General features: G+C 46.5%; 4 protein-coding genes across 4 annotated transcripts; 1 reads left to right on the top strand and 3 right to left on the bottom strand.

Annotated features, from left to right (window-relative positions):
* Positions 1 to 195: 195 nt before the first annotated feature.
* LOC101782872 (40S ribosomal protein S13) lies at positions 196 to 1993 on the bottom strand. Its single transcript, XM_004972947.2, has 5 exons — positions 1903 to 1993; positions 1741 to 1813; positions 1494 to 1632; positions 1223 to 1409; positions 196 to 487 (listed from the first exon to the last, which is right to left on the bottom strand). The coding sequence occupies exons 1-5, from the start codon at positions 1923 to 1925 to the stop codon at positions 454 to 456; spliced, it is 456 nt and encodes a 151-aa protein (XP_004973004.1). The 5' UTR covers positions 1926 to 1993; the 3' UTR covers positions 196 to 453.
* A 2792-nt stretch (positions 1994 to 4785) lies between these two features.
* Positions 4786 to 6676, bottom strand: LOC101782466 (40S ribosomal protein S13). The gene is made up of 5 exons (XM_004972946.3): positions 6534 to 6676; positions 6348 to 6420; positions 6109 to 6247; positions 5837 to 6023; positions 4786 to 5055 (listed from the first exon to the last, which is right to left on the bottom strand). The coding sequence occupies exons 1-5, from the start codon at positions 6554 to 6556 to the stop codon at positions 5022 to 5024; spliced, it is 456 nt and encodes a 151-aa protein (XP_004973003.1). The 5' UTR covers positions 6557 to 6676; the 3' UTR covers positions 4786 to 5021.
* Positions 6677 to 9571: 2895 nt separating this feature from the next.
* Positions 9572 to 10517, bottom strand: LOC101782054 (probable calcium-binding protein CML7). Its single transcript, XM_004972945.3, has one exon. The coding sequence runs from the start codon at positions 10377 to 10379 to the stop codon at positions 9933 to 9935; it is 447 nt and encodes a 148-aa protein (XP_004973002.1). The 5' UTR covers positions 10380 to 10517; the 3' UTR covers positions 9572 to 9932.
* A 1388-nt stretch (positions 10518 to 11905) lies between these two features.
* On the top strand, positions 11906 to 15374 carry LOC101781645 (MDIS1-interacting receptor like kinase 1). Its single transcript, XM_004972944.3, has 4 exons — positions 11906 to 12406; positions 13180 to 13440; positions 13531 to 14406; positions 14524 to 15374. Exons 1-4 carry the CDS (start codon positions 11950 to 11952, stop codon positions 14997 to 14999), a joined length of 2070 nt encoding a protein of 689 aa, XP_004973001.1. The 5' UTR covers positions 11906 to 11949; the 3' UTR covers positions 15000 to 15374.
* Positions 15375 to 20666: the final 5292 nt, after the last annotated feature.

Raw genomic sequence — 20666 nt, 5'->3', positions numbered from 1 at the left:
CTACAAGCAAACCACATGACTACAGTTTTGTGAAGCCCCGGCCATTGAACAATGAACACATGCTCAGTTTTAGCTCCCGATTGACATTGACGGAAAGAGGATACACATCTCAAAACAGAGAACATGTTGCAAACACGCCATTCAGTCTACCAACCCCAGGTCACCACTCACCAGCATTGTCACCAGAATACGGAATAACAAAGGCAAAGGCGACCACAAACAATTATGGGCAAATCATGTAATGTAGATCATGTAGCTGACAAAATCTGGATGCAGAGTAGCAAAAGTTAACAACAGGCATATCCGCAGAACCAAAAAGGGCTTACACGATCCTCCACAGAAAATTCACGATTTCTAGTTGGCTCTAAACTTATAAAGCGGTACATAAAAATGATCCCAAGAACAGGGCCAGCTTCAAGTAGCTAAGGGCGTCTCTGATGCTGAGCTCCTCACTTAGGCCACCAGAGTGCTTGCGGTGGTGGACTCACTGCAGCAGAGCAAGAATTGTGTCAGCTACACCATAAGCATAATATCCTAACAGTATAATGTATGAGAGCCACACATGGTCATTCAAGGTTAGCACAAATAAACAAAAAATCTAACAAAAGAACTCTGGGTAAATCAGCTCAAGTACCATGCACTAAATTAAACAGTGATTAATGGTGGTATTTTCTTGTTACTACTGAGGTTACAAAACCCACAGCAGACTAAAATGTGAATGAATTAACTTGCCCTAAGAAATTGTCAAAATGGAATGCTTCAGCCTTCAGCTAGCTTGTGAACAATACCGAGTGAAATAGAGCACACAGATGCATTCAAAATCCTGATCTTATTCGAACATCTGGTGCCCACGGCCACTCGAAACTAAAGAGTGGGCACAAGCCAAGTGTAGCTGCTTCACAATTACATGCAACACAAGGTGCCCAAAGTGCCTGTACCATCATATAAGGTCAAGCTTAACAAGCACAAGCAGTACTAATCTATATCATAATAACATGTTTCTTTATGTAGCAAACAATTAGTGGCTTCTGCACACAGTATAAAAATACTCATCATGAAGCAAATTATATACTGCAGCTCCTATACAGTAATTGGCATGACACAGTTAATTATTAAAAGGCACATAACAATTATGAAGTTGACTAAACTAGTCTGCATATATCTGTAATTAGATATTACTAACAAGAAACAATTGAAGATACCATTGGCTCAAATGACTTACTACTTCCAGGTGGGCGGGAGCTTCTTGGTGCGCTTGTAGTAGCGAGCGAGGCGGTGGATCCTGCTCTCAACAAGGATAAGCCTGAATTTGGAGTCCTTGTCCTTCCTGTTCCTCTCCAGATGCTTCCTAATCGCCACCGCCTTCTTGATGAGGAAGTACAGGTCCTCTGGGATTTCCGGAGCCAGCCCTACAGAAGCACATCAAAACATGAATACACCACAAATCACAAAATACCAACAAGTAAATCCACCAATGGGGATCTAATCCTCACCATGGGCCTTGAGGATGCGGAGGATCTTGCTGCCGGTGACGCTCTTGACAAGGGGAATACCGTGCTGGTCACGGAGCAGGACGCCGATCTGCGACGGCATCTGACCCTTCTTCGCCGCCTTCGTGATCATCTCCTCCACCTACCCAGACAAGAACCAACACACAAATCAGCAATCCCACTAATAAGTAATAACGGAAGCAGACGACGCCCGAATGGAATGCAACCCGGGAGAAGAGAAGGCGCTCACATCGGAGGTGGCGGGTTTGAGCCAGGTCGGCGGGGTCCTCTTGTACGGCAGCGCCGACGACGAGATACCCTTCCTGCGTCACCGAGCCACGAAGCCGCCATTAGCACACAGATTCACTAGATGAGAGCAATAGCACCAGGCTGAGAGAAAAAGAAGGGATACCCGCGGCTGTGCATACGCCCCATCGCGGCGTTGCGGTGTTTGACTCGGGCGACGGCAGGCGGGTGCTTCCGGCGGCGGTGGCGGCGGCAGCGGCGGGAAGAGGGCGAAAGGGGCGCGAGTGCAAGAAGAGGGGGACGGATTAGGGTCTTGGGATGCTTCTGGCTTAAGTGAGAGAATTTACATTTGGATCCTCAATGTATTACTATTGGCAAGAAAGTTCGCATGCACAATTTTTAGGAACCCATCGGTGCAAGCCAGAACCAAATAGTAAATTCAACCATCACTCCAGCAGCAACACGCAACCAGCAAATGTTTGTTTGAAGCAATCAAGATCAGTAGTTCACAATTCAAATACAACAAGCATCAAGCTCAAGCGTGTAGCACTGTAGATAACAAGTTCAAGTAGTAGAGGGACATAACAAATATTACAAGTTCACAAATCACAAATCCAAGTTCTTCTATAGTTATATTCTTCGAACATCAAAACAACAAGCAAAACAAGTAATGAAGCAACCATATATGACATTGACGGTAACTCCATGTCTCCATCCATTGTTGAAACAGACAAACAAGCAATGGCAACCATCAATATGCAACAACGGAAACATGTCAATGGCAAACATCGATTTGCATCCTGCAAAGGGGATCGGCAACAATGCGGGCAAAGAAATAAGATGGGCACGGGTGAAAAAAAACATAGAAGATGAGAGTGGTGCTCAATAATAGCATGGCTCATGGTGTTAAAATTACCGTTCGTTCCATCCCTCTCAACCCTAAAAAAAAGGGAAAGATGTACCACGTGACATCGAAGACGATCGCCATCGGAGGCGAGAAAGGCACGGTAGGCTGGGTCGATCTGTGGCGGGGCATCCTCCGATCCTCTGCGACGTGCTCTCGGATAACCCAAGACTCCGGGACATCCCGCTGCCATTGCCGGCCAGAAGCAACTGGAGCAAGTTCCTCAACTGCTGCCCATACTTCTCCCGCGACGTCGCCGTCAGCGAGCGCAGGGACACGACAAGAATGCCCGCAGCCGCAACCGCAACCGCAATCGTACTCATTGCTCCCTGGTAGCTGGACGGCGACCACATACAGCATGCCGATTCCGGTCGGTTCATGGGACGACTGGCGACGTGAATCCTCCATCAGTTTGGCTGGCCTCAAGCTCCAAGCTGAAAATGCAACGACTTATGAGTCGCTGTGTAAGCTCGTAAGCCGCAGTGGGAACAAGGATCAGGAGGGCAAAGAGGCAGCCTTGTCGTCCTCCCTGAGATACGTGAGCATGGCTTACCCCACGAGTCGTCGATGACGGTGATGGTGATACAGTTTACTTGGTGTGCAAGGTCACCTGCAGGGGAAGCATGCGAGCAGAGGTCTCTGTTGACGTGAGGGCGAGTGCTTTGCGAGGAGTGGCAAAGCTTGAGACTTGAAATGCAAGCTGGTTTTGACCGCTGCTGCGTTGCCAATGGGATATCCAAACATCTCAAGGCTAAAGGTACTACCCTGCTCTGTTTTCTTGCTGCGACAAGTGCTCTGGTTGTCATTTATGCTCCGTTGTTTATATGTTTATTAGAAGTTGAAAACAAACCTCCGGTCTCCAGTCCGTAGTTGGATACAAAAGGTGAACTTTGGTGCATTACCATGTCGCATTGCAAGTCTTAGTTGGGGCTTGTTGCAGTAGATGGATAACAAAACTGAATTTTTGTCACATCCTGTGTGCAGCGATTGCTGTTCTAGAAAACAGAGCGAAACCGTTGTAAGAAGTAGACACCACAGCTTTCAGTTTTGTTCAATGTCGTAGCAACCTTTCTGCCTCTGCAATGCCTTAACAAGAATGCTTGATGCAGGCACAAGAGTATCGTCAGGACAAGCTGAGCAGCACACGCAGCATGCATGCAAGGCAAGGAAAGCGGCTGGCCTAACGTGTTCGCCAGTTGACATCGTTTGAAGCATAGTTTTGTGACCAGAACCTTATCTTGGTTGATTTTGCACCATGCAATCTCAGACAGGATGGATGTACAGAGAGGGATAACGCTACAGAGAGGGACACAAAAAAAACATCACTTGTTTGCAGTAAGTATGGAGAGGGATAGCGCTGCCTCCTCCTGGGCATTGCAAGCGAGATGTTTCAATACTGACAGCCAAAGAGCTAAACGTTCTGTATTCGTTCTAGTTTTATTTTGTATCAAATTTCTCTTTGATCCACCCTTGACAGGAGGGCTGTTTGGTGGTTTCTGCGACAGCTGAACGCAACACCAAAGCAATTCGATCGCCATTGGTAATGGTGTCAGATACTGTCGAGCTCTTAATCGTTACAATTTTCAGCTAACACTGAAACGGCCTTAAACACCCAACTTGTATTTCCATTGATATATAGCCTGAATTGAAACATTTCATGGTGCCAGCCAGAAACAGAAGATGCAGAGCGACCATGTCACGCTACATACCGGGGGTCGCAGCAATTCAATAAAGCTATCTGCACTCCATTAGACGATGCGCACAGCTAATTGAACATGGCTGGAAATTTGTCATGACATCCCGAATGTTAGAATCTAATGACGATCAATTTGAAACTGAAAACCTAAATAACGCATCAAGTTTTGATAATTGTAACTGTTTATAACTAACAGACAAAATCATGTTAAAAAAATTTGTGAAAACTTGCGCAAAATTCACCAAGTTATCTAATTCACAGTGGTCGACAAGGAAATGGCAGCATCTTATATGTTATAACAAGGCATCTAACTACCATAACCATATCAGGATCGTTAACATGTTTCACACGACAAATATTTCTAAGGCAAGCACATGATAAGCGGCCTTTTTCATAGGATACTGCAACCAAAGGTAGTGCAATGGATAGCAAAACCAGCATCACAACACTGACAAGCAACAACGCTACCTGATGCCGTAAACACGAACTTTCAGCGACAAAACATTACGGTTAACAGACAATTGCAAAACCAAAAATGGTTTATGGGATTCTCCAAGTAAACATAGAAAAGTTGAGGTTCCTTGTCCATCTAACCCGCTCCAGACTCATTAAGCATTACATAAATTCATATCTAGAACAAGCTGATATCGAAAAGGCTAAAGACCACACCATCTGAAGAGATCACTTAGGCCACCAGAGTGCTGGCCGTGGTTGACTCACTGCACAAAAAACAATAAAATGTTAATGATCAGGCATAAGAATACAGGTTCATACACCAACTGGAATTCAAATAAACACATGAAATAAAGTATGATCTCTCGTAGCATGTGCTATACTAAACAACAGTACAAGATTAGTTAAGCTTCAATAGAGAAAATAACAAGGTTAGTACGCATCTGAATACATAAGACATCTAAGGCTTCAATTTCTTCTAACCACAACTTCAGAACACTTATGACATGAGCACAAGCTACAACCAAAATGTACCTCTGCAACTGTCAGTAGCCTTATCTCAATTTAATTATTTATATATATGTGATTTCATAACTCCAAAACTTACTAGTCCACATTACTTATGTTCAAGTGTAACAACACCATTTTTGCTACAAATCAATGCAGAGTTATATTTCAACTCGAGTCAAATTGTGACAGCAGATAGGTACTAGTGTCCTCGACAGCAACAACGCACATTTGCCTCTTAACACACAACAGTTAAGTGACACTAAACATCTCTAGCTAGCTTAAATGGACTAACATCTCAAACATTTGCTCAAGCATTGCATAGCACATCTAAGAACCCTATGTACTTGATGACATAGACACAACGATTCCTAATTAGTAGCAATTGGCATACATAACTCACATCTAAGACAACAATTAAAAATTTAACAAGCACTGAAAATTTCTAGAGATACATGGCACGGACAAGCCCAGCAGACCTGAATGGGCTGAAGTAACTTACTCAACAGGCAACAATTGAATTGAGCTCAAATGACTTACTACTTCCAGGTGGGTGGGAGCTTCTTGGTGCGCTTGTAGTAGCGGGCCAGGCGGTGGATCCTGCTCTCAACAAGAATGAGCCTGAATTTGGAGTCCTTGTCCTTCCTGTTCCTCTCCAGATGCTTCCTAATAGCCACCGCCTTCTTAATCAGGAAGTACAGGTCCTCCGGGATCTCCGGTGCCAGCCCTACACAGGCGCATCCACACATTAGGCACAACACGAAATCACATACTTACAAATCGAATAACAGAAGCTAGGATTTGTTTCTCACCATGGGCCTTAAGGATACGGAGGATCTTGCTACCAGTGACGCTATGGACGAGCGGGATACCGTGCTGGTCACGGAGCAGGACGCCGATCTGCGACGGCATCTGACCCTTCTTCGCAGCCTTGGTGATCATCTCGTCCACCTACCAACCAGCATCGAACGAGCCCATCAACAAATCGCACCAAACACAGTAGAAAACCGCACCCAAATCGAACCAAGGAATGAGAAGGGAAAGCACTCACATCGGAGGCGGGGGTCTTGAGCCAGGTCGGGGCAGTCCTCTTGTACGGCAGCGCCGACGACGAGATACCCTTCCTGCGTCACGGAGCAACACATCCGGCATCAGCGCACGGACAGAATTCTTCACTAGGCTAGAGCGGAGGGAGAGCGATGGCTCCACGAGCGGAGGGAGGGACGGGGAGGCTTACCCGCGGCTGTGCATACGCCCCATGGCGGCGGCTGGGAGTTTGTCTCCGGCGACGGCGGAGCGGGGGCTTGCTGCAGCAGCAGCGGCGGCGGCGGCGGCGCGAGGGCGAGAGGAGGCGCGGGCGGCGTTAGGAGAAGGGTTCGGGGCTAGGGTTTGGGGGCGCTACTTATAGTGAGCGGCGGCGCTGAGGGTTTCGCTGCTAGGGCTGCCCGTCTTGGGCCGGGCCTTGTAATGGGCTTCGTTCTAGTACTCATGTTCAGCCCAGGGAACGCCATGTGAAGCTTTGATGGAATTCTCTTTTTCCGTAAACCTTCTTGGAAAACGTCTTTTGACTTATTTCAGCTTTACGCTTCTTCTTACGAGATGATATTATACAACTGTAACTCTGTAAGGCTTCGAATTTCAGAATTTTTCAGAAAAACTCGTCTAGTTTATCGGTCTGTTAGGGTAAACCATTTTCTTCGGTTGTACGTGGAAGACCCTGGCATCGCTTTGCCTAAAGGCGGCTCTGATAAAAATTTTGCGTCTCAGCAGTCAGCACATGTTCATTTTCGGCATCGCTAAACAACAGACCAAAGTGGAACGCAGTGAACAACGCATCGAACATACACGTGTGTTGTTCGTCCAGGTATGGCAACTCGCACTCTGATCCTGAACAACGCGAAAGATGCAACTAAACTTTTCCTGCAATGGGGATGTGGAAATCGATCAACTGAAGCAGCCGGTCATCTGCAGAAACAGATCACATTCACCAGCCAGCTACCGGGTGAGCCGCCGAGGCCTGTGTTTGTCTCACCTTTCTAGCCGCTTCTCAGGAACTTAAACAAACAAGAAACTTCCTGTGCTTTTCCGAAAAGCTAGAAGCTCAGAAAAGTTGAATTTGTATAGGAAGCTAAGAAACTCAGTTTTCCGAGTTTTTCATAGCTTTTTGAGTCCAGAAAGCTAAATACGTCTTCTAAAAACTAGTGTTGGCTTTTCAAGAAAAAAAAGCAGCAGCAATTTTTTTAAAAAAAACTCAAAAGCTGCAGCTCAAATAAACGAGCTTAAGAATGATCCAGCACTGGTATGTACGGGAGCTCAGCACTCAGAAGCTGCTACTGTTAAGCTGCTACAGGTCGATACCTACAAATGATGTCATTTACAGGTAGCTCAGCTCAGCATATGCAAAGTACGCAACAGCTTTCCGGGATCGCATGCGTCACGTAGGGTAAAATGAATCCTTTCGCTACCTCTTCAACTTTCTGAAGCTGAGGGAGGAGTTAAAAAATTCATGAATTACTTTGACTTACCAGAAAAATTTTTATTAAAAACCTTAACAGACTTGGAGGATCATCCACCACGAATACAATCGTAGCAGGAAAAATGCAGAACAGGGAAACTTCCCTCCATGAGCAAACTGATTGCATACAGCATTTTGCATTTCCGAAAGATCAATGTAACAGTTAACGACACATTGGACTTCAAAAGGTATCTTGAACCAAAATCAAGAATGTGATGTAAAAGCTTACATGAATCAAATACCAATGGACGTGAAAACAAATTACTTTTTAGTTGAAGTCCATTGAGGTTGTTCATGATTATTTCTGTGATGGCACACAAGCTTTTATGATTTATCCACTTTTCTTTCAACTTTGTTGAGCACAGGGAAACCTAGCTATTTGACTATTGTGACAAATAGGGTTTTCATACATCAGTACTGATGATGTTCATGATAACCACAGTGAGGATGCAAAAGCTTTGTATTTAACTTCCTGAATTCCTTGTTTAAAATGCAAAAAACCACAACAATGTGCAACTGCATAACCAAATATAAAGTTTAATCCATTGGTAAATTAGCATTGTATAGTGTTTGACCAGTGTAACAGCATATAAATCTTCTAGATCCATTTTAAACTGTCAATCGAGAAAGTAAATTGCACTTATATAAATCAAATACACATAGACATGAAGGCATTGTTTTAACTGAAGGTAATCAAGGACTTGAGGTAGTGCTTCATGACAAACTTGACAGGCATGAAGAAGCTGAGGGAAGATCTAAACGAATGATGGAACTTGTATGTATATATGTAAGACCCCGGTTATGCATGCTCTGAGCGTCTGAAAAGGAGCAACTTAACAACAATAGTAGCATGGGACCAAGTCAACTATAACGAGAAAATAGAAAAACCATCACTATGTAGTTGATACGGTGCTTGCTAAATTACTTACTATCAGAATGCAGTTTTCTCCATGTGTAAATTAACATTGTACAAAGTTAGAGAATGAAATTCATATAGCTTCTACCAGAGGGCGTTTCAATCCATGCATCAAGAATATTAATTGAGCCGTTGAGCTTATCTTAAACCAAAACTGCACGAAGACATGATCCTAACGGAAGATAATAGAAGACTTGAGACGCTGGACACATGAATAAGAAAGACCTTGATAACCATTGAGGCATTGACAGATAAGAAAGGCTTTTGAGCAAAATCTAAACAAATGACAGTAATTCCAAGCATATGGAAGCCTCCGCTTATCAGCAACATGCTATGAAAGGGAGCAACTTAACAGTTATAGTGATATGGGACCAAAACAATTATAAATAGTATTTTGAAAAGCCACCATATAGATTTAATGTGGTTACTGCTAGGTTACTAACTATAAAAGGGCTAGTCCCATTCATTGAGAAGTGTGAATTTAGATAAATAAGATAAGGCAAGACAATTGGACTAGGAACAATTGGACTGGTTGACTGTTTATAACATCACAGATCCTAGATCGCTATCATCATCAACACAAGTGAGATCAGATTTAAGACTGTGCTATTGACAATCCTATTATACGAATGAATCAATCAATTGGAAGAGTGGCAGCCTACACAATATACAACGCAAGTCCTACAGCCCCATGAAATATTCCAGGTTCCAATACCATGGATGACCCAAAAGAAACTGTATGATCTAAACAGAAGTACTACTAGATCAGCAACAATACATAAACAGGTGCAGATCATATAGCATCCATTTGCGATTAGGCAAGCAATCACGGTTGGATCGATTGTTCCAATAATGGTACCATCAAATAAGCAAACATACCCAAACAGTGATGAGGGAAAATAGATCCACACTTTACACATTGCAGTATTACATTACAGGTAGCTAAGGAAATCATCATCAGCCAGATCCATTAATTAATTGATCGGTCCATAATCACACACACCATTATCCATTATCCAAATTCCAAACCCTAGGCAGCAGTTCCGAAACGAAAAGCAGAGGAGAAGAGAAGTGATGGCCAAATTCAACTCAAATGAGACAAGGATCAGATCACACGAAACGAAACCAAACCGAATCAAATCACGGGACACGGGAGACGAGGTCATTACACACGAAGCGCGCGCGGGGGCAGTGGGACCGGGGAATCATTTGGCGACGATGCGGCGGATGAAGTCGTCGTAGCGGATGGTGCCGTCGGGCGCGACGTCGACCTCGCGGATCCACTCGTCGAACTCGTGGGGCTCGAGCTTCTCGCCGATGGATGTGAGGACGTGGCGGAGGTCGGCGACGGAGACGGTGCCCGAGGCGTCCTTGTCGAGGACGCGGAAGGCGTCGCGGAGCGGGCGGTCGAAGGGCTCGGGCCTGAGGTGGGCGCGCATGAGGTCGAGGAAGCGCGGGAAGTCGAAGGGGGCCGTGAGCTTCTCCTGCGCCGCGATGTCCCGGAGCTGCGCCTGCGTCGGGTTCCCGCCGAGGGAGCGCATGAGGACGCCGAGCTCCGAGGGCGCGATGCGGCCGTCGCCGTCCGTGTCGAAGAGCGAGAAGGCCTCCCGCATCGAGGCGATCTGGTCCTCGGTGAGGTCCTTGCCGCCCATCGCGCCGCCGGGGAGGGAGGGTCGTCGGGATCGGAGATCTCGCGGCGCGGGGAAGGGGGTGTGGGGGGAGGGAGAGGCGTGTGCGATTGATTGGGTGGTGGTGGTGGGGAACAGCGCGAGCGGCGAGGGGGGAATCGGAGTCACGCGGCGGGCAGTGGGCTAGTGTGGCTCTGTGCTCGCTCGTGGTGCAGCGGTGCCGTGCGGCCGGCGTGTGGGCTTGGGTGGGAATTGGGAGGTTGTTGGGTCAAATTGACACGGGCCGTTGCGCTGGCGGCCCATGGGTGTGATGACGGGGTTGGCCCGAACGACGAGCATCAATTAATGCGCTCACGCCCTGGTGGGTGGGAGCACGCTCCTCCTCCTAATTCAAATTTTGAATCTCCAGCGGCTGCACTGCAGAGGAAATTCAAATTATTTTTTTATCTGATGCCACGGGGCCCCTTTCCCTTTCTGGTGATGAGATCGCCGTACGGTTTTATTTTTATCCATCTGATGATGCATCATGCATGGGGCGTCATGGCACCCCCCGCATGGCATTGCCATCATGCATGGATCAGGTTCGAATTGATCACCCCCAGGCGATCTCGCTGGAGTCACGAGCCCGTTCTCATGCGTGCCATCCCACACGCACCACCATAGCCACAAAACACAATTTTCACTCTTCAACTGTTTTTATTTGATTTCTTCCTGAATGGTTCAGGCAAACAGTTTTTTTTAGAACACATTTGCACACGGCTGGCCTGAACGTTGCCATTAATTGTGGTGCCACCAGTGATGGTTCGAGTCCTGGCTAAATGAATGAGTAAACCGACTTCAGACTTCAGATCCTGGTTAAATGAATGAGTAGAGTACATAACCCATACCGTAGCATGTAACACAATAGACATTCGGTGACTTTCTCAATCCTAATCTACAAAAGAAATTTGGCGACGTCTTTTTTATTGTCCTTCGACAGAAACAAACGCTAGCATACTACTCACTTCGTTCCAAATTGTAGGTTGTTTTGATTTTCTAGGCTCATAGTTATTATTATTATGCACCTAGACATACACTACATCTAGATGCATAATAATACATATGAATTAAAAAAATAAAATGACTTAAAATTCGAAACGGGTGGAGTATCTTATTAAAAAGCCCATCCCATGTCCCGTTCCTAAATTTGACCCACGACCACAACGCAAGAGTCCACTGATCTTGAGCAGTGTACTTCCACACTGATACATCCGTCGTTTACACCAGCGTCTATAGAACACCTCCCCCTCACCACCTTTTTTATTCTTGCAGCAGTAACACCACCAGACATGCACAAGACGCAGATACTACTGGTGTTTTTACCGCTACATGCAGTAACATCATCATGGATTCATGGCACCAGCTACAATCCCGATAAACCCCCTCCCCTTTTCACCTTTTACTACCCACCCATCCAAACGCCTTTCGAGTCCTCCAACTTTTGACCCCCTCCGCTTTTTTACCGTCACCCCCCTATAAACATCCGGATTCCCACACACACCGCCCAAGACCTCACTCCACTGTGTCCACTCTCCACTCTCTGCCAGCATCCGCCATGGCGTGCCGGAGCTCGCTCCCCCGCCTCCTCCTCCTCCTCCTCCTCCTCCTGCTCCTATCCTCCACCAACGCGTCCTCCTCGTCTTCGCGGAACGCCGAGCTGGACGCGCTGATGGACCTGAAGGCGGCGCTGGACCCGTCGGGGCGGGCGCTCGCCTCGTGGGCGCGCGGCGGCGACCCCTGCGGCCGCGGGGACTACTTCGAGGGTGTCACCTGCGACGCGCGCGGGAGGGTCGCCACCATCTCGCTCCAGGGGAAGGGGCTCGCGGGGGCCGTCCCGCCCGCGGTCGCCATGCTCCCGGGCCTCACCGGCCTCTACCTCCACTACAACGACCTCGGCGGGGCCATCCCGCGGGAGCTCGGCGGGCTGCCGGACCTCGCCGAGCTCTACCTCGGCGTCAATAACCTGTCCGGGGACATACCCGCCGAGCTCGGCCGACTCGCCAGCCTCCAAGGTGACCTCTTCCATCGATTGCCTTGGGTCTTGGTTGTTTGTGTTTCATGTCTGGGGCGAGATAGCTTAACGGTATAATTTGGAGTGATTTGTTTCAAATGCTTTCTGAGTAATTTCGAGTTCCATTTGTGCATCCATGCGCCTCAATGGTTAATTAATTCATCTCAGGTGCTTCTTCTCATGTGTAAAACTGGTGGCAATTTGAATTTTGAATTTGGGTTAGTAAACAAACAAAATCCCCTGTTTTTAGGAAACGAAATGGGAAGCCGGAATTGGTTTTGTCCTTTCTCATTCTTGTGCTTCCTTTGTCGTGAGTGCTGATTGCCTGCCTAGAGGCTACATGAACTCAGGACGTCGACACATGAATGAAACGACACAAAGGTTTTTTTTTCTACCAGTACATTTTGGCCTTTGTGGATTTGATGGTACGGCTACTTTGATGTACTCTACTATGTATCATGATATGCCGTCTTTATTCTTTGCCTTTTGTACCGAGGCTTAAAGTTGGTTACTGACACAAAAGAAGCCTGCATTGGATTCTGCTCAAGGAATTCCGTTAGTGTGTTGAATTTATTTCATCAGTGTTCTGTAATCACACTGCTCCTACAGCCTTCCTCCTGTTGTTCCACAGCTCATAATTGACATTACTTCTCTGTCTGCTTCAGGATCAAACTAGCCTGCCCAAAATTGAGTAGATCAACCTACCCAAAGTTAATTTGCAAGTGCCCACCTCTAATGGTAGATAGCTTAAAAAGGGTTGCTTTCTTTGTGCAGTACTGCAGCTCGGCTACAACCAGTTGTCGGGGAGCATTCCAACTCAGCTGGGTCAGCTAAAGAAGCTCACTGTTCTTGCCCTTCAGTCCAACCAGCTCACTGGCGCAATACCGGCATCTCTCGGGGACTTGCCGGCACTGACACGGCTGGACTTGAGCTCCAATCAACTCTTCGGCTCCATTCCTTCCAAGCTTGCCGAGATACCTCAGCTTTCAACTCTGAACCTTCGGAACAACACGCTTTCAGGAAGTGTCCCATCTGGTAATTAGTAGAACTCAGCAATGGCGTTCTTACTTGATATCACTGCCCACTTACTTTGTTATGTGAAAAAAAAAACATCTGATGATGTAGGTCTGAAGAAGTTGCATGAGGGGTTTAGGTATGAGAACAATTCAGAGCTATGTGGAGCTCAATTTGATTCTCTGAAACCCTGTCCTGATGACAGCAATGACGACGGCAAAATGCCCCATAAACCTGAATCAACCTCTGTCAAGCCCCAACAAATTCAAAAGACAGCTGACCTCAACAGAAATTGCGACAATGGAGGTTGCTCAAAACCTTCGACGCTCTCTGCAGGGGCTGTTATTGCTGGAACAATCATCATTGTAGCTGGAGCAGCAGCCTGCGGCCTGTCTGTGTTCTCATGGCACCGTCGCCAGAAGCAGAAGGTTGGCAGTTCTGTTGAGCATTTGGAAGGCCGGCTTAGCCTGGACCAGTCAAAGGAAACATGTCAGAGAAGTGCCTCCTCACTGATCAATGTTGAGTACTCTAGTGGCTGGGACACATCATCTGAGGGGTCACAGCATGGAGCGAGGCTGTCGTCGGAGGGCTCCCCAAGTGTGAGGTTCAATCTCGAAGAGGTGGAGTGCGCAACGCAGTACTTCTCGGATGTGAATTTACTTGGTAAGAGCAATTTCGCAGCAACGTACAAGGGGATCATGCGAGATGGCTCAGTCGTCGCTGTCAAGAGCATCAACAAGAGCAGCTGCAAGTCGGAGGAGGCTGACTTCTTGAAAGGCCTCCGCCTGCTCACGTCGCTGCGGCATGAGAACCTTGTCGGCCTGAGGGGCTTCTGCCGATCCCGTGCAAGAGGGGAATGCTTCCTCATCTACGAATTCATGGCGAATGGGAGCCTTTCGCGGTATCTCGATGTCAAGGATGGCGAAGCGGGTGCGACAGTCCTCGATTGGCCTACGCGGGTCTCCATCATCAAGGGCATTGCCAAAGGTATAATTCAGCATCTCCATTTCATTTTCTGTTGAAGCATCAGCACCCAACAGAGTTGCTTATCTTCAGAATGACTAGGCTTTCTGAACTAAAACTTCATTTGAATTGTTCATTCAGGCATCGACTACCTCCACAGCAGCAAGCCAAACAAGCCCCCTCTCGTGCACCAGAGCATCTCCGCAGACAAGGTCCTGATCGACCACCTGTTCGTCCCCCACCTCTCCGGCGCCGGCATCCACAAGCTCCTGGCCGACGACGTGGTGTTCTCGACGCTCAAAGACAGCGCGGCCATGGGTTACCTGGCCCCGGAGTACACGACGACGGGGCGGTCCACCGACAAGGGCGACGTATACGCGTTCGGCGTGGTGGTGCTCCAGGTCCTGACGGGGCGGCGCGCCGTGTCGGCGCACCTCCGGCTGGGCGCCGCCGAGCCCGGGACGCTGGACGACCTCGTGGACCCGCGCCTCGGCGGCCGGTTCTCGCGGCCCGAGGCCGCCCAGCTCGCCGGCGTCGCGCTTCTGTGCACCGCCGAGGAGCCCGCCCAGCGCCCCGCCATGTTCGCCGTGCTGCAGCAGCTCGGCACCAGCCAGTGATCGGCGTTGCTTTTAGTTTTAGAGACCGCCTGCTGCTGGCCTACTGTTACTTGGAGTAGCGGCTAGTGATCTCGGCTACTAGCTTGGTAGCCGCCATTGTTTCTTGTTTGAGTTCCAGCTCCTTCCTCAGGAGCTTGCATTGCTATTTGCTAGTAGTAATTAAGCTGCTGCTTTCCCTTTAGAAGTAGTTAGGAGCAGTTAGTTGCACCATCTGCTAGTAGTTAACTATAACTACTGCCTCATGGCACTGATGTTGTGTGATGACCTATAGTCACTGGTGTGAATTCATGCATGCTCTCCCTAATTGATGTACCTCGAGGGTCTGTTTGGAACGAAGGAATTTTACGAAAAATCTATGATGCAATTCAATTATCATTGTTGGTAGAATGATGGGAATTGCCAAATTTCAAGATTCAGACACTCCGGCCCTGAGATGAGATGACTGGAATGAATGAAAGTGCAGGTTCAGAGATTGACAAAGTCCGTCCTGGTCGCCGTACTCGTGTTGTGTTGCCGATGGATTTTGAATGCCTGCAGCGGATCGCATGCTTGGCGCGTGCTGAGCATTTAGGAGGCGGCATTTTGGTGGTTGGTGTCATTGACTGTGAGTGCCGTTGCGACGAAGCGGTCCTTGTCGTCTTGGATTGGAGGAATGGAATTCCATGGCACTTGCAGGTCTGCACTCTGCAGGATCCTGAATCTGGAGAGAGAGAGAGAGAGAGAGAGAGAGAGAGCAGTGGCGGCGGTTCAGGTCCGGCATTGAAGAACACGGGGGCGGATTTGAATACAGGGACAGAGGGCAGGACATGTCGTCGGTCCATGGCAGGTAGCCGGGCGTACCTTGCCGACGACGACCCTAAATTCCACACAATTTGTATTGAGATCAATCCCAAGTTTTGTAATTTGATCCGGCCCTATACTGTCTACCCCCACCATCCCAAATTCTAGGTAGTTTTGTCATTTACAGGTTCATAGATTTCACTATATACCTAGATTTACACTTATATCTAGATTCATAGTAAAAGTTATGAATTTAGAAGTATCAAAACAACCTACTCCCTCCGTCCCTATTTGTCGTTGGAGAAAACAGCCGGTTACCAATGCAACTGCTAAAAGACCCTGATACCCCTATGTACTAATGATGGACATGCAATTAATGCTGCAAGTAGCGTGAAGAAGCAACAGAGCGTAATGTTTTTTCCATTAGACAAACCACTGGTCACATCCACTTTTTCACACTAAAACATGTAGTACAATATTTTTGCTTTAAACAAATCAAAAGAACAGCAAAAACATGAATTACATTTGGCGGCAAATAGCACTCAGCGCCAAAACCAAATCTAGTCCTGCGCTCCATTTATTCACATCAAAAGCAATCTGAAATTTGAACCCAACGCTATTTCTCTGGAACACCTTCTTTACCTTCTCATTTGAACCATTCACCTCTCATCCATCTTCATTCACCTCTCATCCATCTTCCATGGCAATAGACTTAAACACGGTACCAGAGGAGGAAGGAGACAAGCTGCCTGATCTCAACAAGGGTCCTGCTGAACATGAAGAGGATCACGATCCCTTGCAAGATGTATTAACTGCAGTTGAAGTTGGGGGAGCTGATCACTTTGGTCTCCACCCTGATCAAAATGATCAACAAGAACAAATTAATCAAGGTAAACACTTTGGTATCTCCCTCCCTCCCTCTCTCTCTCATCAGAATGATAAACAAGAACACATTAGTTAGAATGCTAGTATCTGGTGACAATTGTCACTGTGTAACAATCCCAAATTTAGCAAGACATTTCTTCTTCCACGGTCCTGTAAAGAAGATCAGTAGCATCACTGACACAATGAGAAAAATGTGATACATAAGACAACTGAAGTATAACTAACCATAAATATTAGAATTCCTCCTGTCAGCAGGAACACACAAAAGAAAGTTAGGTGCTTCAGGAAGCTTTCTTTTCACTTGTTCAAACATGTCCTCAACCCTTCTTACAACAGGTGCCCCCTGATCGGAATGATGAACAAGAACACAGTAATTAGAATGCTAGTACCAAGTGACAATGCATTTGCTTCTGTACCAGGTGACAACACTGGCCATCCATTTGATTTAAATATCCCACATGAAGAAGACCAAGAAAACCTGCATACAGGTGATTATTCCCCTCATGCCAAGTAAAGTTTGCAGCAATAATTGTCCATGTGTAAATGTTTCATAATCTATTTACTGACAATGAGCACACTATCTGTAGGAGATGACAACACTGCCTTGCAAGAAGAACAAGATACCTTGGATGATGTCATACATGACTTCGGCGTGTACACGGATGATGTCGACATCATCTTTGATGAAGAGGAGTTGTCCGACTCGAATGACGAAGATGATCAGCAAACCATACAAGAATAACCATCAAATATGATCAGGAATTTGACACAAAGACAAAGGCAAGACATATATCAAGATTTGCTTCGGTTAAGCACTAATGGCACATTACATGGAAAGAGCACAACACTTATTGCTGCAAAATACAATGTTCACGTGCGTACAATACAACGGGTATGGCAGAGAGCAAAAAATTGTTTAGCACAATGCCTGCCAGTAGATGTCAACTCTTTGATACCAAAGAAATGTGGTCGTAAAAAAATTCAAGTAGACCTCACAAGGGTTGTTGATATTCCCTTAAACAGAAGGGGTACCATAAGGTCGCTAGCAAATGCTCTTAATGTCAATAAAAGCTCTCTACATAGGTTGTTCAAAGAAGGCTTGCTACGACGACACTCCAACTCACTGAGACCTTATTTGAAGGAAGAAAACAAATTGGCAAGGCTACGATGGGTTCTCTCTATGCTAGATCCAACTACTCTGCCAAACACTCCAAAGTTCATTGAAATAAAAAATATTATTCACTCAGATGAGAAGTGGTTCAATGGGACACAGAAGACTAAGACTATGTACATGCATCCAGATAAAGAAGACCCACATAGGACAGTGCAAAATAAGAATAACATTCGCAAAGTCATGTTTTATTCTGCTGTTGCACAGCCTAGGTTTGATGATGAAGGGAGAGGCTATTTTGATGGGAAGATAGGCATATGGGCTTTTGTGCGACATGTACTAAACTTTTTCTAACTAATACTTGTAAGCCATTTTAAACTATTGGGCATAATATTCTTTATAATTACAGGAACGAGCAAAAAGGAGAAGCGGCAACAGACCGAGGGGCACACCTATCACAATGACCATGAAGGTTGATAGACAAACAATCAGATCTTATATGATCACAAAACTTATACCAGCTATACAAGCTTGTTGGCCTAGAGAAGCAAGGCATGAGACAATATGGATACAACAGGACAATGCTCCTTCTCATTTACCAGTAGATGATGCATAATTTGCTGCAGCAGTAGCCCCAACAAGCCTTGATATACGCCTACTTAACCAGCCTGCTAATTCGCCTGATATGAACTGCCTTGACCTTGGTTTCTTTGCTTCTCTTCAATCACTAACGGATAGAACGACAGCTAGAAACATGGATGAGCTCATCCAGAATGTTGAGAAGGAATACCAAAACTACAACCCTGCCATTCTGAATAGGGTATTTCTCATACTACAAGGATGCATGATTGAAGTTATAAAAGATAATGGAGGCAATAGGTACAAGATCCCTCACATAAATAAACAAAGGCTAGAGGCACTAGCCATGCTCCCTAGAGCTCTAAGTTGTGATAGGCAGCTAGTTGAAAGGGCTTTTGAGTTGTTGACCAATTAGCGGTTATGTAATTATGTTTATGTAAACATCGCTTATGATGCTTTTGCCTTGTTCAGCGAGTACTGCTGTTGTATATTTAAACAAGGTTTAAGTTGCTTTTGTTCATATTCATTCCTCTGTTAAATAACAAAAGCAGCTAAATAACAGAAGCAACTAAATAGACCATCAGTACCCTTTTACAAAGCTAAATAGCAAAAGCAGCACTATCAACACCTAGACTACAATCTTGCACCTGTGAAGCTAGTTCACATGTTCGTTACCTGTTCATTAAAGTCATCTTCCACCTGTGAATGACCTCGCAGGTCCACACCATCATAGAACAAGCATGCCTCATCATCAGTTTTGATATCAGAGAAGCTGGCCACATGGTCCTCCTCCTTCTCCAACTTTACACTGTCCATCTCCACCTTGGCACTCCTTTTCTAACTTGACATTGTCCATCTCCACCTTGGCGCTCTCCACGTCCACCTTGCCACTCTCATTCTCCACATCAAAAATAAGCCGGCGCCACTCATGAAGCATGGTACTGCAAAGAATTTATATACAAAATCAATAAGGTACTAGTTTGACAACCAAATTGCAAGGCAACGTTAAGATGGCTAACCCCAAACGTTGACGACCTTGGTTGGCACACGGCCCAGTAATTCTGTTCATCGTAACAACATCTTGTGGCTCCGTCTCAGGCACATACTCATCATTATCACCAGGCAAAGATGAACCCTTAGCACCTCCTTCTTCATCTGAATCAGGTATCAAAACAAATTGATCTGCACCCCTTCCTGTGTATGTTGAGCAAAATCATGTCCTTCGATGGCGATGCAGTTCAGCTTCTGGTCCCACCAAGTTCCACAACGACGATCCCGGCCAGGCATCTGCCTGGCGGGCCACATCCTACCGCTCAATTGGACCTCCAAGGCACGCTTCATCCGCAAGTGACGAATGAACCGACCAGTCCCATGTGCCCCCTTGCCACCTGTCATACAAGGATTGCGTGCAACGCAAGAATAAGGGTCTGTAAATAAGAGGGAAAATAAACAACACAAGTATTACCATCCATATTCAGGTATAAGAAATTTGTGTAAAGTAAAACATTGCCAATTTATTGATCAACTAGTAACAACAGAGATGCTAAATATGATTTTGAAGAACCCAACTACTATGAACACATTGAATACTCTGAGAAAATTAGTAACAATCTTATTGTTGCAGATGCATCACATACAACATGTTGCTAAAAGCCAGACATCACATACAACATGTTTATAAAGCAAGACATCTTATTATTGCAGATGCATCACATATCAAACCAAATTCAATCTAATTTCTCAGCCCATAATCTAATTTCTCAGTCCATATCTCAGAACGATGGTTACAGCCCAGAGGGGTGGCAAAAGAACCATAACACAACCTGCGACTGCATAATCCCAAAAAGCATTCCTCCACAGGTTCTATTAAAGGAAACACTAGATTGAACCAGATACTTCAACATTCTCTTAGACAGGCACAAAACTGATGGGTACATATCTAAGTTCAAGACAAGCTCAGTTCGACATCCTAGAAATACCAAACATACAGCTCACATACCAGCAACCTTGACATCAGAAACCCCAGCAGGGGTAGTAGCCTGTCGGAGGAGGTGGGTGTCGTGCGCCACCGAAGTAGGCAGGCACCCTGCGCCGCCGGAGGAGGAGCCCGCCGGAGGAGGCAGGCACCCTGCGCCGTCGGAGGAGGAGCCCGCCGGAGGAGGCGGGCGGTGGCGCCTAGCGCTCCCGGCTCCCGTGGCCCAGCGCTCCCCGCTCCCGTCGTAGGGGAGTTGGAGGGGAGTCGGAGGGAAGTTGTCGGAGGGTGGCGTCAAGGAGTTGACGAAGGGCGGCACCAGGATCTGAGTGGAGCGACG

Source organism: Setaria italica, chromosome VI (assembly GCF_000263155.2).
Source record: "Setaria italica strain Yugu1 chromosome VI, Setaria_italica_v2.0, whole genome shotgun sequence".
Taxonomy (NCBI): Eukaryota; Viridiplantae; Streptophyta; class Magnoliopsida; order Poales; family Poaceae; genus Setaria; species Setaria italica.
This window is presented reverse-complemented; position numbering and strand designations above follow the sequence as displayed.

What these genes read in the sequence shown, in the direction of transcription:
- LOC101782872 (XM_004972947.2), bottom strand. Translation starts at nt 1,925, where the DNA reads ATGGGGCGTATGCACAGCCGCGG. An exon ending in GGGCGTATGCACAGCCGCGG is followed by an intron (nt 1,814 to 1,902) that starts GTATCCCTTCTT and finishes TCGGTGACGCAG; the next exon opens with GAAGGGTATCTCGTCGTCGG. An exon ending in CCGCATCCTCAAGGCCCATG is followed by an intron (nt 1,410 to 1,493) that starts GTGAGGATTAGA and finishes GTGCTTCTGTAG; the next exon opens with GGCTGGCTCCGGAAATCCCA.
- LOC101782054 (XM_004972945.3), bottom strand. Translation starts at nt 10,379, where the DNA reads ATGGGCGGCAAGGACCTCACCGAGGACCAGATCGCCTCGATGCGGGAG.
- LOC101781645 (XM_004972944.3), top strand. Translation starts at nt 11,950, where the DNA reads ATGGCGTGCCGGAGCTCGCTCCCCCGCCTCCTCCTCCTCCTCCTCCTC. An exon ending in CCGACTCGCCAGCCTCCAAG is followed by an intron (nt 12,407 to 13,179) that starts GTGACCTCTTCC and finishes TTCTTTGTGCAG; the next exon opens with TACTGCAGCTCGGCTACAAC. An exon ending in TTCAGGAAGTGTCCCATCTG is followed by an intron (nt 13,441 to 13,530) that starts GTAATTAGTAGA and finishes CTGATGATGTAG; the next exon opens with GTCTGAAGAAGTTGCATGAG.
- LOC101782466 (XM_004972946.3), bottom strand. Translation starts at nt 6,556, where the DNA reads ATGGGGCGTATGCACAGCCGCGG. An exon ending in GGGCGTATGCACAGCCGCGG is followed by an intron (nt 6,421 to 6,533) that starts GTAAGCCTCCCC and finishes TCCGTGACGCAG; the next exon opens with GAAGGGTATCTCGTCGTCGG. An exon ending in CCGTATCCTTAAGGCCCATG is followed by an intron (nt 6,024 to 6,108) that starts GTGAGAAACAAA and finishes GCGCCTGTGTAG; the next exon opens with GGCTGGCACCGGAGATCCCG.